This window comes from Strix aluco, chromosome 4, assembly GCF_031877795.1.
Source record: "Strix aluco isolate bStrAlu1 chromosome 4, bStrAlu1.hap1, whole genome shotgun sequence".
In the NCBI taxonomy this organism is placed as follows: Eukaryota; Metazoa; Chordata; class Aves; order Strigiformes; family Strigidae; genus Strix; species Strix aluco.
In genome coordinates, this window is record NC_133934.1 from 123,804,253 (window position 1) to 123,821,493 (window position 17,241).

Below are 17,241 nucleotides of genomic sequence, written 5' to 3' on the forward strand. Positions count from 1 at the left end.
GCCCCTTGAGGTGGAAAGGCTGCAGCTGGCGTGAGCTGTGTGATGCAGCAAGTTCAAACCCAAATTCAAGCCCAGACAACGGGGATGGTCTCCGCAGGGACAGGCAACAACAGAAGGACGAAAGAGCTGAACTAAGGAAAGGTCCCTGTATCATCAGATTTTCATTGTTTATGTCTTTACAGTCTTTGATACAGCTGGGTAGGGAGAGGGAATATACTTTTACAATTGACATTTTCAAGCAAACATCTCAGCTGTTATGGAGACACTTGGAGGAGCCCCAGCCTGAGCCCATGGGTTGTCTGCCCTGCAACTAAGTGGCACCCAGAGGACAGTTTTAGCACCTTATGCTCAGTCCTCCTCAAATACTGCAGAGTGACAGGTCCTACAGCAGGAAATCCTATAAACAGCTAGTCTGACCCTGGTCTTGTGTTCGGAGCAACCTGCTGTAGGCACAGCACATGACTCGAAGGCATTTAACTTAACAGGAGATAACCGCTGATTTATGAGTCAAGGGCATGGGCTGCTATTTCTAGCAACACCACTACCTCACACTTCAGCTGGACAACTCTTTCCCTTTTGGTTCCCCTATTGTCGTTTGCACCTTTACACTGCAAATGCCATGAGGCTGGTGCTGCTGAGTTTCCCTGTACCTTTGTACAATGCTTAACATAACAGGAGCACGTTTCCGCTGTGGGCTTCAAAGCACTGCTGAATGCAAATCCTACATGCCAGCACAGAGCAATTGGAGTAGGGGCCACAATAACAGGAGGGGAATTAAATTAAGATATTTTGAAAACATTGAATGAGAACACAAACCAGACCTTTTACTGAGATACAGAGCATTAGTTGACTTTTTCCTTGTTTCCACAAGCACGCACTCACCCCAGTTCCATCAAAGAGGCAGGTAGTGACACAGTTGAGTGCTGAAAGGCTGTTGCTCTGCTATTCACAGCATGACAAGTCGCAGAAAGATCTGTCACATGAACCCACTCTCGTATGATTTCCCAATGGACTGTTTTCCAATCCCCCGTACTTCAGTGCAAATTTGGAAAAGCACTGATAACTGAACGTGGTCAAAAAGTTGGGAAATCTCATGGGGACAGATTTTCTGAGGAGTTTGGCAGTTCCTTCTCTGGTAAAACCTATAAAGTAAGTTTCCTCTTTTTTTTTTTTCCTTCTTTTTCTCTTTTTCTCTTTTTTTTTTTTTCCCTCCCCACCAATAATCAAAATATTGCCCAAGATGGTCTCAATGAAATTAAAAGAGGTATTGAAACATATGGTGGCAATCTGAGCTGCATTTCCAATCTGGTAAAAAAAATAACAGTGCTCAAGACACCTAAGAAAGAGAAGAAATGTATATAAGCACCATGCCATTATTCGGATGTTTAGTGAATTATTTTAAGTGGGGATTATTATTTATATTATTTATCTAGGAAGCAACAGCAAAATTGGTCTCAATGGCCATTTTGAAAGTGGATGAAGCCCTAGAGATGGTCTACATGAAGAATTAAAAATCACTGCAGCATTTCAAGCAGTTTAATGGTAAGAGGCTGAAATGAAGCATCTTATTCCTGGTCATCTGCCACCAAAGGAGAGGGATCTCACCCATGATAGAGGGAAAGGCATAACGTCTTCCAGGACTCCAGTGCTTTGCCTTCTCAGATAAGGCTGAGACATAGATGATAGACCTGCAGAGAGGACAGGAAGGAGCAAAATGCTTTTGGAGACTATCAGGTTTTTTTGCTATTGTGTATCTAAACCGCACCTGCCATGCAGGGCTCTCAGCTCAGCTGATGGCGGTGATGAAGGCTGGTGGGCTCAGGACTAAACGAGGGAGCCTGGATGTGCTTCACTGTCATCACAAGCTCTGTGGCCAAGACATTAAATATGAATTGCTCTGGAGGGTATGATTACAGAGTGGTTCCTACAGCAGCGTGCTCTCAGGCAGCTTGAATGCCTGAGTAGAAAAAGAAGTCAGTCTGTGACAAAAGGAAGGATTCACAGCTGGGTCCCCTGACAAAAACCAGTGCAACATATGTCACAGGGCTCAGATGAGCACAGCGGGCCTAGGGTTTTGGGAACAGCTTTTCCAAGAAAAAGTCCTATGGAGTGATGCCTACTGAGATCAGGCTGTGTCTCCAGATTGCCTGCATTAGTTACAGCACATAAATTGGGGCTGTTCTGCTCCTGAGACTGATGAGCAAAGTCCATCAAAGAAGTCTGAAGTTTAAATCACAGTTACTTATCAGCTGCTTGTTGTTTTCAAGTTAGTTCCTCTAATGTTTTGCTTCATATGTTAAATAAACCCACTTGTTTTGAGATGTCTGTTCATCTCCATGTATTGTATTGATCCCCTCTGGAGAGAGGACATAGAGACCTCTGACCAAAAGCCACTTCCACAGGCAAGGAGGAGAAGTTACGTGCTTCTCTGCATATCATAAAATGTAGAGTTCATCCCAACGCAAGCCAAATAATCAGGTCTGATGCCTGCAGGGTGCAAATCAGAGAGACAAGAAAGACAATGGATCCCCCTGATCTTTTCCTAGACATTTGCTGTGACAAACAGCAACCTGTATCTGCCTATTATCAAATATGTCCTGAAGACAGCAAAGAAATTATGTTGGAGTCACGCTCAGTCAGTAATAGTTCACTTGGAACTGATCCCCATATTATTCACCATAGTTGTAGTCTATATCATATTTGTTTTGACAGAAACAATGATATGAGATCCTAATGATAAGATTTCCTTTGTGACTAGAGGGTTCTGTACAAATTCTTCAAATATGTTGCAGTGCTAGTCTTCAGAGTACATGTGGGAAGAGGCATATGAAATACATATGCACAGCACTTCATTGTACATTGAGACAGAGGAAGAAGTCAAGCCGCGTGGTGCAGCTGATCACAGAATCACAAAGTAGCTGAGGTTGGCAGGGACCTCTGGAGGTCACCTGGTCCCACCCCCCTGCTCAAGCAGGGCTCCTTAGAGCCAGTTGACCAGTACTGTGTTCAGACCACTTCTGAATACCTCCAAAGATGGAGACTCCACAACCTCTCTGATGTATTACAGGACCTTCAACTCCAATGAAGTTCAACAAAGTTGGAAATTCTTAAGACTCAGTTTTGCCTGCTATATCTCTTGAGATATAACCATTGCAAAATACACTTTCATGAAGACAGCATGGTCTCAGGTGCTTCTGAACTAAGGAAAATAACCCACAGGTGTCCTGCCATTTAATGGCAGACACTGGAAGCAAACCCAGACAGCTCTGAGATGGTAGCAGATGTGCAGCCAAGCTCATTTGACATAAATGTGCCACTGTGGGAGAAGGGGGAGAAGGGAAATGGAGCCCTGACCCTTAAAAGCTTCATGGGGCTGCATCACTTGATTGCAGCACAGTGCAGAGCAGAGCACCATACTGCACTACTTTACAGTCATGCCTAAATTTCACAAATGGCCACCGCTAAATAAGCAGGGCTTCCGACTGAGAGATGTCAGCGCCCTCCCAGAGGAGGAATGAGCCAGACAGTGATGAGAAAGACGAGGCACAGATGGGTGAAATTTTCTGGATCAGCCTGAGAGAACCAGGAATACCTACCATTGTACGTCTGCAAAGCTGTGACTGCAGCTTATGCCACGCAGAAACCAAATAAGTTAACAGAAGTGCCTTAACAGCTGTGTTACCTGCAGAAAAAGTTCTACTGAGCACCGAAAAGCCCACATAGGGCTCTTGGAAAGCACTGGAGTATACGCTTCAGAGAACATAGGAACACATTTCCATGATGCGAGCTCAGAAACCCTAGGCTGTGGCTCTGGAGCTAGGTGCAATCTATAAACCCTTCACAGGCAGCTGAGGAGGGATGCAGGGCTGTGCTAGAGCCATTGGGTGAGTAACATGCCTCACGGTGGACAGAGACTGAGCTACCAGAACCTGCTGAAGGTGATGGCATCTGGTTGTCCCCTCTGTAGGGAGCTCTGGAGAATCACTGCAGCCACTTCCTGGAGCTCTCATCTATCCCTCTGCCACAGCCCAAGGTACTCGATATGTGTCTGACAGCTTTTAGCCACATGAAAATCTTGGCATGCTGTTCGTTAGGGCAGAAGGATTACCAGACACTGAGCTATCAGCCCATCTACACACATGCTCTGTCACTTCTTTCCCCCAAGTGGTGAGCTGACAAAAGTCCCTTGCATTTGCTGTGGCTTCAAAAATGACCTGCAAGTAGCCAGCAGACACTGCAAATTAAGGCTTTGACTATTTTCCCCCTTCCATTGCATGTTCAGGTACTTGTAGGTCCTAAAGCATTGACTTAATGCTCTAACCTTAGGCCTCATGCAATTTTGGGCATACATTTCAGCAGCCTAGGTAGGGTGCCCACATTCCTCACATGTTTTACCACCACACCCAAACACCCTGAAAACAAGAGGATGATTTGGCAATGCAAATAAAACCTCGAATTGCTACAAAAGGAGCTGCTGCCAGCACTCCTTCCATAACTCTTGTCACTGATGGAAAGCCAAGCTGTCTCCATAGCGAGCTGGGGGAGTTCAGCCAGCAGAAAACCAACATGAAGGGGGGAAAAAAAAAGTAGAATTTCCTATACATTTTCTCCTTTAACAAGCTCATTAGCAGGTTAGACCAAACATTTTCTTGGTGACACTCAGCAAGTAAGTGATTTAGCTCTGTTATGGACTTACCACACCCTTCAAACAATGCAGGGGCTGGTCCCTGCCCTGAAGGTTAGCAGTATAAACAGAAAAAAAAGGAAGCATTCATTATTCCTGTTTTACACATGAGATAAGAGCATCGCTTCAAGGATCTGCTCTACTTGTGCAAGTCTGAGCAGCAGGTTTGGAAATGGTGCTCCCAGGTCTCATTGCAGTGCCTTTGCCACAAGGCTTTGCTGAGAATAGGCTCAGCAAGGAGGCACAGCAGAAAAACCATGACACCCCATCCCTTTGCTTTTCACCTTGGTCCTCCTCCTGTCTGCCTGCTCCTGGAATGTGGAGGCAGCGCCAGCCTTCTGCTTATTTTTGAGCGGAGGCAGAAAGATCACATGAAGCACAGAAGCACATTCTCTCCCTGGAAGCAGCCCGGTCCCTTCTTTCCAAGAGAGTAAAAACTCTGCATGAATGTTTTATGAATCAGTCGTGTGTTCATTTCAACGATAAAGCCAGCTTGGCAATTTGGCCTGGAAAGAGGGAAGCTGAAAACCTACAGATTCCAACTGGCATGTTTTTCAACACGAACTTTTTCCCCCAGCTGGAGACATTACATTCGGTCATATCTAACTTGAGGAAGTTTCTCTGCTTTTAAAGAAATTGTAGATTATGTCCCAAGCATTACTCAGAGGTGAACCAAATAGATTTGTCCCTTTAACGACTTCACTGAATGCGTGCATGCACCGTGCTAATTGGTCACAACTTGGGTGCCCTCAGTGCCGCTTGGTTTCCTGATTGCAGCCCTTTTAAATTCCCAGCAGTCCACCCTCTGCAGAGGCAAATGCCATTTCAAGATGCAGAAGAGGCATAGATGAGGTTCTCCCGTGTTTAACCTCCTGCTGTATTGCTCAACCTAAAATAAATGTAATTTAGAAAAAAACCTCTATGGAAAACATCTTAGGTAGTCAAGAAGAAATTGCCTAAAGTGATTATTTTCCCTGCTATGCTAATCCATGCTGAACGCTTATCTAAGTCCACATCTCTCCACTGTCACAGGGAGAGAAATAAACAGCTTTTGTCAGATGGAGAGGAGAGGAGAGGAGAGGAGAGGAGAGGAGAGGAGAGGAGAGGAGAGGAGAGGAGAGGAGAGGAGAGGAGAGGAGAGGAGAGGAGAGGAGAGGAGGGGAGGGGAGGGGAGGGGAGGGGAGGGGAGGGGAGGGGAGGGGAGGGGAGGGGAGGGGAGGGGAGGGGAGGGGAGGGGAGGGAAGGGAAGGGAAGGGAAGGGAAGGGAAGGGAAGGGAAGGGAAGGGAAGGGAAGGGAAGGGAAGGGAAGGGAAGGGAAGGGAAGGGAAGGGAAGGGAAGGGAAGGGAAGGGAAGGGAAGGGAAGGGAAGGGAAGGGAAGGGAAAAGTTGTAATGAGACAACCATGCGGGAATTAAACCAGAAAGGACAGAAGGCACAGGCAACAGCCAGAAATTTTCTGGAAGGAAACGAGAGAACTCTGATGCAAACGAAAGGATGCACCAGCCTATGTGCCAGATGCACATATTTCACCATTCAGAGGCAACTTTCACACCTCCAAGGAAAATTAATCCTCAAAGTCCGAATGCCCATGAACAGAACACCTGGAAATACAGACTCTGGACAGAGATGATTGGATGTGTAATTAACAGCACTAAGCTGGGAACCAGCAGCTGAATGGATGGGTAAGTAACACAGCACTATCTACAGTCAGTGATGCAGAATGAACTGTAAGGTAACAAGTTGAGTGCCATCTCACCTAGTTGAAAACAGCCCTCCCCATTCTTGAACACACAAATAAACCATGTGCAATTCTCACTATATAGCAGCTGCCTCTGAGAAGCAAGAAGGTATTCTGATGGACAGGACATGAATCATCTTTTGCTTGATCTCATCTCCTAAAAGTCACTTGTTTTATATGCTCATCTTTCCAAAGGGAAACCTAATGACACTAATTATATCCATGGCAGCAGCACGAAACAGAGAACCCCCTGCTGCTGGCATGGACCACCATGGTGGTGGTGATGGTGGCAGCATGACTGATGATGTGTAGTGGCTGTGGAGAGGTTTGCTCTCACTCAACAAGCCTCAAAGCTGAACCTCAGCACCTGCTCTTCAGCAAGCTGTCTCTGAAAAGGCTTCACACAGAGCACTTCCACTCCTCCTGTGATCACTGTTAAACTGCTAATTTTCCTCCTTCATTTACTGCTCCTGCTTTTCAATATATCAAATTCACTTGAGGTCTCAGACTGCTTCACTGGGGTGGGAGACTGACGAATGGGGCTGCCAGCAAGGAAGAAGAAGAGAGGATGGAGGGAATAAGGATATAGTGCCCTCATTTCTATTATTCTTACCACAATGTGGAAGGCCATAGAGACAACCCAAGAACAAAGAGAAACCACCCCAAGGCTGCTCTATCTAGGACTAGGGTTCCTCCCCTGAGCACATGGTGACTATGGGCATGTCTTAAAGTCCCAAATTCTTTTAACTGCAAGAGTCTGGCTCTTACTATAACATAATCCAGGAAAGGTTCTGAATCTGGTTTTGAACAGCACAGTGATAGTTAAGCTTAATATGGTTCTCGTCTGCTCAGTCCAATACCAACACAATCCCAGCCCTAAAAAACTCTGACAATCTAAACAGATTAGACAAAGGATAAGAAAAAATGTGAGAAGATTTGCCTGAAGTCAATTTACAGTTCAATAGTAGTGCCAGAAACTTCATTCCCACGTCAACGCTGGTAGGTGAAAGGAGGGTGGCTGGACATGACTGTTTCTAGCAGTGAGACACGGGGAGAAAATCTTCATAGGAGTGCAGTCACCTTCAAAATCCCAAAACCCATAAACTGCGTCTTATGGGTGAGAATGTAGAGACAGATCTGCTTAGTTTAGGTCAAGAGGGGATGATGAAGATGAGGTTTTGGGAGGACAAGACCTAAGGAAAATGATGGCTGCTATAAAATCAAGGTCATCAGGTCTGATGAGGAAACCAGTTAATGGAGAAAATTCCTCTGACTCTCAAATTTTAAGCTCATAAGAGTACACAAAGGAAGACCACTGCATTGCAGGAGGCACTGGAGAAACATGGGAGTGGCAGGGTTGGCCACAGAAAGACAGCAGGGAGAGTGCCATAGAGCATCATATCCTTTTTTTCCTTCTGCAAACCTGCAGAGAAATATAGAATAGAGCTATCTGGCAAACATATTGCTCATTGCAGAGCTAATTAACAAATTTGAAAGTCCTTAATCTCCTACAGATCTTCACACCAAAATTTCTTACACCAGCTTTGAACTTGCTATTCCCCAAGGAAGCAGCTCCAGGGACTGCTCTGTCAGACCTGCGTTGATGAAGATGAAGCTGATGCCTCTACACAGACATGTGGGAATTGGACATACTCTGCAGTCCCAGGAATAGGTCTGCTGCCAGTTAATTTGTTAATTAACAAAAGGTCAGAGGCACTTCATCTAGAGCAGAGCTCTTTGCTTGAGAAACTTTGCTAGAAAGTGCCTCAGGTGGCATCTTCACTCCACAGTGCTAATAGCACCTGCCTATATCTATTATCTATTTTACACTCCCTTCTTGCCATAGTGGTTCTGGCTAGAAGCTTGTAAAATGAGCAGGAAACAAACTGGGTTGGATACCAAAGAACCACACACATTTAAACAAGCTTTCCAAGCATTCAGACTAGTTGGGCTCACTTTTTTACTTCAGCCACATCTTTCCAAACTTTGTGGCCTGGAACCAGCCTGCTCTTATTGGATTTGTGAGATGGGAACAACTGCGATCTTGTGAGCAAATCTGACCATTTCTAACCTGATTAGTGAAAGAGCAAAAAAGCCCTGGATTCAGATTAAATCACCAGACCTTCTGAGCTTTGCTAATCATTACCAATAACCCTGTGTCTTCCACGCTGGAGCTCATAGGCAGCTCTGTTGTGCAGAAATAGTCTTAGGGGAGCTGAAACTTGCACAGCAGCTGCAGAACGGTCAGCTTAGCCTAAAGGATTGCCACTTGCAATTTGCAGGTTAAGAAATATTTTGTAAAACATAACTGGATTGTCTCAAACTTTGCTAGACTGCTAGACAACAGGACTGGCTGTTAATTCACACAGCAGATTCAGGGCCAATTTTGCAAGTAGAAGATACAATCCCAGAGTAGCAGAAGGGTTAATGTTGTCTCAGCCTCTTGAGAGAAAAGTGTAAAACAAAGTGATTATACTTTGTTATAATGAAACCAGTTCTTAAGATGTTTGGTCCAGCTGATCTGAATGATGCCAAATCAAGTTAGAGTAATGAGATTAAAGAAAATATATGTTTTTAGTCCAGATACAGGTCTTATTTTATAACTTTATCATAACTCCTCTAAAGCTGTATGTATCATCCACTATAGGTAAAGCAAAAATGTAGCACTGAATTTGAGTTGTACAGGCAAGATGTCAGCCTTCCTCACCTTCAAGATAAACTCATCCTGTTGCCCTCTTCCTAGCAAGCCATTAGGTCGGCTCTAGCAGCGTGGCTGTACTTCCATTATGCATGCTAAGGGATGTAAGTTCCTTTATTGATGCATCTTAATGAAAACTGGTTTCCCACAAAGCTTCCCATACCTCACAGCTTAGATTTAGCAGGATTTGCAAAGACCCTCCAGTTCAGGCCCTTCATATTTTGAGCATCACAGAAGCCATCCCTTGTAAGCAATTTTGAAAGACCCTTTAAAGAAAGGTGGAAAGGAGAATAAAGTATCTTAAAGACTTCAGAGAAACGGCAATGGAATTTCATTGTTTAATCTCTTGCAAAAAAATGGAGGTGGTCACAATGCTGCTGAGCCTGCCCAGCATTATGGTCAAAGTGTCACAGCCCTGCTGAGCATGGAGGAATGAACCATGGCAATTTTGTTGTAGGCTTAAATCTGGCCTAAGTAGCATTAAAGCTTGCCTTAAGTGCAGTATGTTTGATGTTGGAAAAGCTTGCAGATAGATTATACCTGTGTAAAATGGGAAGCAAGATAGCTGTTGCTTTCGTGTTAGAGGTAATGGGGAACTGAACCATGAATTATTGGAATTTTTTGCTTCCTCACACTCTGCAGTTACCTTGCAACTGCATGCGCTTACTCATATATTTGGCAAACCTACCCAACAAGGTCACTAGATTGGTAAGCAAAGGCATAGAGGGTGTCAGTGTGCTGGTAGGTACCAGCTACATAATAGATACAGAGGCACAGGCTTGGAGTTTGACCTCAACTGCAACTAGAAAGAAGCTTAAAGTATAAATCCCTGTAACACTTGATGTCCCTCAGGAAGACTCAACTGTGCTGCTGATGGTGGAAATGATCAGCAAAGTAAATGTTTGGAGAATGGTAGTTTAGGTGTCCAGAGCTCACAAGTTTTCTTGGATGAACCTCAGCCTTGGGCTGTAGTTTTAAAGCTAAGATGATGCCACCTGAACTCCTAACCATGGGAAACCCTTTAGTGATGCCCTGTGACAGCAGGTGTGATGCTGGGCCTAACACTGCCTACCGAGATCACTGTTGTCAACAGGGAGGAGGACATGAAGAAGATAAAGAACATGGGGCATAGTACACAAATTACTGAATGGCCAAGACTCCTGATTAGAGATGGCAAACAGAGCTCTCTGGGGGTCTCCAGGTAAACAGACAAACCTTGTTCAACCTTGTTGACATGTTTTCTCCACCTACCACCTCTTGGGGAAGGTGTTGAGAACTGGTTCAGCATACAGTTAGATCACTGAAGAGTTCTGACAGACATGGGGCTTAGCCTGTCCAGGGGAGAAGGCAGGTGGGCCTGCTGCACCCCTCCAATAAAAAAATTGAAGGACATGCAATCCGGGACTAAGGAGGTTCATTTTTGAGGTTGTGTTTGTCTTTACTCATGCAGTTTGGAGATGGAGTTTTGTTGGTCTTTATGCTTCCAGGTGTGCATCGCTCCAAGCCTGTGTGTGCTTTTGGGCATTTCTTTCTAACCAGGCGTGAGCAAGGCAGGGGAAGTGTTTAGCACTGATGTGCTTCCCTGTGGAGTCCTAGCGTGGGGTTGTTTTCCCCTTTCAAAGCCTTCGAGTCTCGTGGAAGGGAAATGCGGCCAGCAGGATGTGCTGGGCTGCTGTACTGGGGTTTATGTTAACATCTGGCTCATTTCTGCTGGAAATTGCAAAATCTTTCCTGTGGAAGGAGCAGGGAGTTTAGCCCCTCATGTGCATATAGACTGTTATATATTTAAATGAACAGAAAACTTAGGAGGCATATGAAACACCAGAACAAAACAGATGAGGGGGCAGGAATCGTTCAGTTCAAAGATGGTTTTCTCCAGACTGCTATGCAGTGGTTTTATTTTTTTAAAATTTTTTAATTCCCCTAACTCTTAATTCCACTTTTTTCTCTGTGTCTGTGTTTACATATTCACACTAGGAGGGGAAAAATCCCTAATTTTCTTTTCTTGGGGGGATGAGGGGAAATTCAAGAGAAACTTTTGAGTGTCTGAATTGAAAAATCAATTATTTATTCTTTCTTTCTAATAAAGTTGTTTGAAGAGCTATAGACACAGATAATTGACATGAAACTCTACCTACCCACTACAGCTCCTGCCTTTCCACCTTCCCCCTTCCCCTCCGAAATGGAAGAAAATACCTATCCCGAGATCAGAGGAGATCGCGCCTGGGAACAACAGAAAACCCTGAGACACAGGCACAGCTCACAGCCTCCCTGTACTCCGCCTGGCCATGTAGATCCAACACCCGCGTCTCTCACAGACTCTCTGAAATCCTCCTTGCCGGTGTCGGTGTTGGCAGCCCGGAGAGCAGCTCAAGCACGGGATGGAGCAGGAAGCCTAAAAACTTCATTCTGCAGAGAGACCTCTAGTGTTTTTCTTTCTCCATGTCCTGGCAGAGTTCCTCCAAAGTACAAATACACACAGAGCTCCCATTGTTTGCAGCCCTTCACAAGCCCACTGATCCTAATATGGAATTCAGCAGGAAACCCATGATTTCCTGACACACAGCAAGCTGGAGAAAGAAAGGAAAAACTCCATTAAAAACCTCCAGGCTCTCCTCCATGTTAGAAATGAAATGGAAAATGGAGTGGATTTAACAGGAATCCCTGATTCCTGTGGCCGAGCTGGAAGAAGAGAGACACGAATCAAAGCCGCAGGCTGCTGATATTTTTTAAGTCGCAATAAATACTGAGAACTCTGGGGCAGGATGAGGATTTCCTGACTCAGACGAACGAGAAAGGACAGATCGCTTTTTTATGATATTCCTCTCTGTATATTTAATTTATTCAACTCGATGATTCTCTTGACTGATCTGGTAATTGTTAGAAGCGGCTGTGACAGCCTGGAAACATTAGCATGATTTCCTGAGTTTGAGATTTGCTGCCCCCCCCCCCCCCCCCCCTCCAAACTCAGGAAAAGTCAATACAATCGCACTTCATTTTTTCTTCATGTGCACTTGGAAGTCCTGGGAGCAGCAAGAGCAGTGGCAGAAGCAGCAAGAATGAACTGCAAGGAAGAAGATGACAACTGCACTGACGGGAGCAGCAATAACACGAAGAAGATGTTAAAATGCGTGGTGGTTGGGGATGGTGCAGTTGGGAAAACCTGTTTGCTGATGAGTTATGCCAATGATGCCTTTCCAGAGGAGTATGTCCCCACTGTGTTTGACCACTATGCAGGTAAGAAAGTGCTTTAAAAGAAATTTAATTGAGAGCTGCAGGAGGGCCAGGTGGGAGGTAAAGGAAGATCAAGGAGAGGAGAGGACGGTTCAAAGGGGATGCATGGGTTACTTCTTGTCCGAAAATGTGATTCAGGCCTGGATGGTAGCCAGGCAGTTTAGATGGCAGCTCATACAATTGGGGCAATGCAGGATTTATTCAGAGAACTTATTTGTTTTCTTCCAATTTTTATTTTGGCTTTGGCAAATAAGCAGCATTAGGGATGCAATCAAATCCACTGGATTTTTGGGACAACAAATATAAATCAGCCTACAACATTTGTATTCTTGATTTGATTTTGAAATTTTGAAGTTCTGAACTTTGCAAGCTGCAGTTATGATGAAGACTATACATATATATACATAAAAATACATGCTATCGGTGATCTCATGCCTCATGGCAAATGATGCATAAATTACAATATTTATGTCCTATTTAAGGAGTAATCTTTGAGAAAACCAGCAGTCTCTTTCAGTGTTGTCAGAATATAAGTCTCCTTTCAGAGACATTTGTTTCAGAGACAATATATAAATACATTTTAATACTATAACTTGATGGTAGGAAAAGCAGAAGTGGTGATTGGTTTGAGTACTTTATAGTGAGGGAATTTGTAGTATAAGAAAAAATATAAATATAATCAAGACCATCAATGATGTTCACTGCATCGCTGTGCAAAACAGACCCAGAGATTAAGTACAATATTCACAGGCCTCTTTCTATAGCAATTACTTATTTTACCCAGCTGTGTCTAAAGTTACCACGCAGATGGTGTGACAGGCTAAAACTGTTGCTCAAACTTCTGCTTAAATTTTCCTATCCCAAATTCTCATGTTTTTCTTCTCTCACTGCTCCTTTGGCTAATGGTTGTTGTTGTTTATGAGATCCCTGAAAAACAGATTTATAAGCACTGCAAAACTCATTGCTTATCTTGCAGCAGCAGCAGTTGGAGTTTCCCTCATTTTCTCCCCACCTCCTTAAAAACTGAATTTTCGTGGCGTGGCTTATCATAGATTTGGTATTCTGTAATGGGAAAATCTCTGTTTTCATTCTGGCTTCGTGTCAGGTTTAGCAGATGAACTGGCCAAACAAGCAAGCTGTGTAATTGCAGAATCTGATCCATGGAAATGTGAAGACCTTTTCCTCCACAAGAGTGGGCAGCGTCACTTCTAATGCACGCAATGCTCTCTTTCCTCTACCCTTCCCACCAGATAGGTTAAACGACCATTTTAGAAAAAAACCTTTACCCAGACAGGATATAAGAAAGAATATTGCATGCTGTAAATATGTAGTTCCATGAGCCAAAACCCTAAGGAAGACTGGCTGCGTGAATTTATGCCTTATATTGCAACAGCACCCACTTTCCCATGACAAGCTGAGATCTGCTTGTCCCTTACAGCCTCACTCCCCAGCAATACACCAGTCCCAGCACCCACTGCCCTTCACTCCTTCCTATGCCCTGCAAATAGCTCTGCGTATCGCAAAACCCATACGATAGACAGTACCAGACCATGTATGCATTGTTCTGAGGGCTGGGTGGGTTTGGCGTGAGCATGAGGGCACACATGTGTGCACACACACAGGCACTGATGCCAGCCAGGCAGGCTGGCACTTGGTGAGGGCACCATGCTGAATTTCTCTTCCCTACCCAGCTGCAGGTGACTCGCAGGGACTTGCTTTGATTTCGTTTTGTCTCTGTCAGAAGTGGTAGGAATTGCCGGTGGGCTCAAAAGTTCCTGAGGGAGAGAAGGGCTGAGAGAAGGATGAGAAGATGAAGTGTCACTGCGTAATCCTTATTTCCTCAGGGTGCCAGGTAAAAGCAGTATGCATGCACATTTAAATCAAGCTACATTTTCAGGGTTTGAAGATTGAGACCTCTAAAATATTTCCAGATATTCTTATTTGCCTTCTTAGCTATTATAGCGCATAAATATAAATTAAGAATGTTTTCAATGAGAAAGATAAGGGGAAAAAATATCTCTGTATATTGACATGCTATTCTGAGACAAACCCTGTCCAGTGGCAGTGGTCAAAACTAGCATTGATCAAAAGTGGAATTTCAGTTTTTTGAGAAATCCCATCATTTATTAAACCCATTTCTCTACAAAACTGCACACAGAACTGAGCAGTGGAAATGACTTCTAGGGCAGAGTGCTGGAAAAAATCCCACTGATAAAACATAAAAATATTACATGGCATAAAGTATAACATAACCTATTTAAAATACTGTGAGTATTGAGAGAGAAAAGATCTTACTTGAGGCAACCTTACCCCTGAGCTTACAGCCTTCAGAATATTCTGTTGCATGAGCCCCTTCCACATCTATCTGCATGGCAGCCCATGGTCAAGATGAGAGGTGGCACAGTGGTACCATGGGCATGGTGATACCACAGGCACCACAGCACACAGGGAACCTTCACACATGGGCAGATCCTGCAGGGTGCTTGAGGCTGTGGAAAATCACATCTGAATTTACCCCAGGGAACTGGTTTGTCTGTCCCTGCCCTTGCCCCTGCCAAAACCAACTGTTTCAACTTTCCCAAACAAGCTGAAACTATTTGATTCAGTTCTTCTGTGCTGGAAATGCTCAAAAGCAATTAAGTGCTGCAGTTTTTTGCAAAACTGCACTTTCCATCGAAGGTTTTTCACCCAGGCATTATTACCAGCAGTGGTGTTGTGTTAGCAAGTGCTTCCTCTTTCCTCACCGGGTCACAACCTGGTTGTGAGTCCCAGGGCATTTACCAATTTTCTTCTTTCTAATAGAAAAAGTAGGGAGGGGGGAAAGCATTAAAACTTGAGGATTCCAGTGGTGATCTCAGAGCAGTTTCTCACTGCCGTGACTCCAGCAACTTGGGAGAGACAGTGATGCTATCCAGCCCAGCATTGGGAAAAGCTCCAGACGCACCATTGCCATGGCAAAGGCATTAACCATTCATGGCCCCAAGCACCAGCTACATTTACTTGCCCTGCTGTGTTGTGTCTTTTTATTTCCTTCCCTGGGCAGGCTTTCATGGCACAGGTGAAGCAGGTGAACATATGGACAAGGGTGGTCGAGAGGAAACAACCAGCGTTTTGAAGGTCTGAGCTCCAACAGTATTAGATCTGTATAGTACGTTTTCAGTGTCTTTCACATGAAAGGGCTTGAAACCACTTTGTAAAATTTGGGCCCATCCTGCCTCTAAGAAAATCAAAGGCAGTAGATGGATATCACTCAGGGAAGGAACAGGCTTCCTGAAGATAACTCACACAGCATTTACAACTTAGATAGAGTGATGCCTGGAACGAAAGGCTGTTGGTGTTTCAACCTGTATGCAGCTGCACTGTATGAAAGTCCAGACCAGTTATTAGCTCTACACTAGTAATATTGTGCCACAGATTTCACCCACAGTCCACAAAAATGAATTTGTTCAGGGCCTGTTGCCAGGGTTGGGATGTGATGGATGTAGAGTAGGGTCAGAGGCAATGCCAGACAGATGGGGAAGGCAAATTTGTTACTTGGATACAAAAATGGTTTATTTTGTTGGATGTGTGGAGGTTTATGAGTCTAGTTATTTCTCAAGGCATTTTGAAGAGGTTTTGCTGGAGGCCAGAGCCCTGAGTAGGTTTCCTTACCTTTGGTGAATTTCCAAGTCCCACACTGAAAGGGTTTAGCCACAAGGTAAATGGCTGTTTCTAGGGCAGGCGAACCAAAGTGCTATCCCAGTGACAAACAGGATATTACTGGCAATAACTGTAACAATAGGGACTGTTTGGATAGTGAGTATATGCTTTAACATGCTAGTTCCATTCCGTCTTTGGAACATCAAATGCTGATTTTCCGTGAGCAAAGGTCTCTCAGCCTGGATGACTTGTATTGTGTGTAGCTACATGAGGTTATAAATGTTTACTTAGGGCTGAGGTTGTACCGACAAAAAAATTCAATTCAACTACTAGCAGAGCTGGTTTAATAGTACCAAAATTAACTGGCTTGATCTATGAAATACAGAAGGGAGCTGTGTGTTATTTGTTACTTAGGCAGCCACTGAGCATCCTGTTTGATATTTGTTAACCCTAAAAATCCAGAAATTTAAACATTAAATTTATTCACAGCAAAATTTATATCCAGGCTTCCTAGAGAGGTGGTCAATGCCCCAAGCCTGTCAGTGTTTAAGAGGTATTTGGACAATGACCTTAATAATATGCTTTAACTTTTTGTCAGCCCTGAAGCGGTCAGGCAGTTGGACTAGATGATCACCATAGATCCGTTTCAACTGGAACTATTCTATTCTATTCTATTCTATTCTATTCTATTCTATTCTATTCTATTCTATTCTATTCTATTCTATTCTATTCTATTCTATTCTACTCTAAAACTTCCTTTTTTAAATGTAAAAAAACAGTGATTGAGGAGCAGTGCCAATGCCATGCAGCTAACTTGGCCCACTGTGCAGACATGGTGAATGGACTCATTAGATGGTTGAAGTCTGAGGAGAAGGGGGTGATGACTCTTAAACTGCCTAGTTCAGGCATAGTACATAGATGAATATCATACAAATAACTTCAGGAGACAAAGTTGCATCTTTGGTAAACAAGAGAGGTCAATCCCGCCAAAGAAGAACTGCAAAGCATCTGCACTAAAGACATAAAGTAGATGGCGTAAATATGTCAGTCCCTCCCCTCATGTGTCGGCACAAACTGGTGAACATTTATAAATAGTGAATCCATTTGAAAAAAATTAGCAGTGGCATGTGATCAGCTAATGAATAGCATACAGAATAGTTCAGCCATGACTGAAACTCTGTAAATTAAAAGCAATATAGAAGACAGCCATTAATTACTGTTAGGAGACACAGTTTTTTGTTCTTTAGT

The 17,241-nt window shown here is 44.0% G+C and overlaps 1 protein-coding gene across 1 annotated transcript in view; it reads left to right on the plus strand.

The window, feature by feature from the left end:
* The first annotated feature begins 11,269 nt into the window (after positions 1-11,269).
* RHOJ (ras homolog family member J) overlaps positions 11,270-17,241 on the plus strand; it is a 63,598-nt gene continuing 57,626 nt past the window's right edge. Inside the window, exon 1 of the mRNA XM_074820937.1 lies at positions 11,270-12,357. Within this exon, the coding sequence (XP_074677038.1) occupies positions 12,180-12,357 (178 nt within the window). The 5' untranslated portion in view covers positions 11,270-12,179. The remainder of the gene's footprint in view (positions 12,358-17,241) is intronic.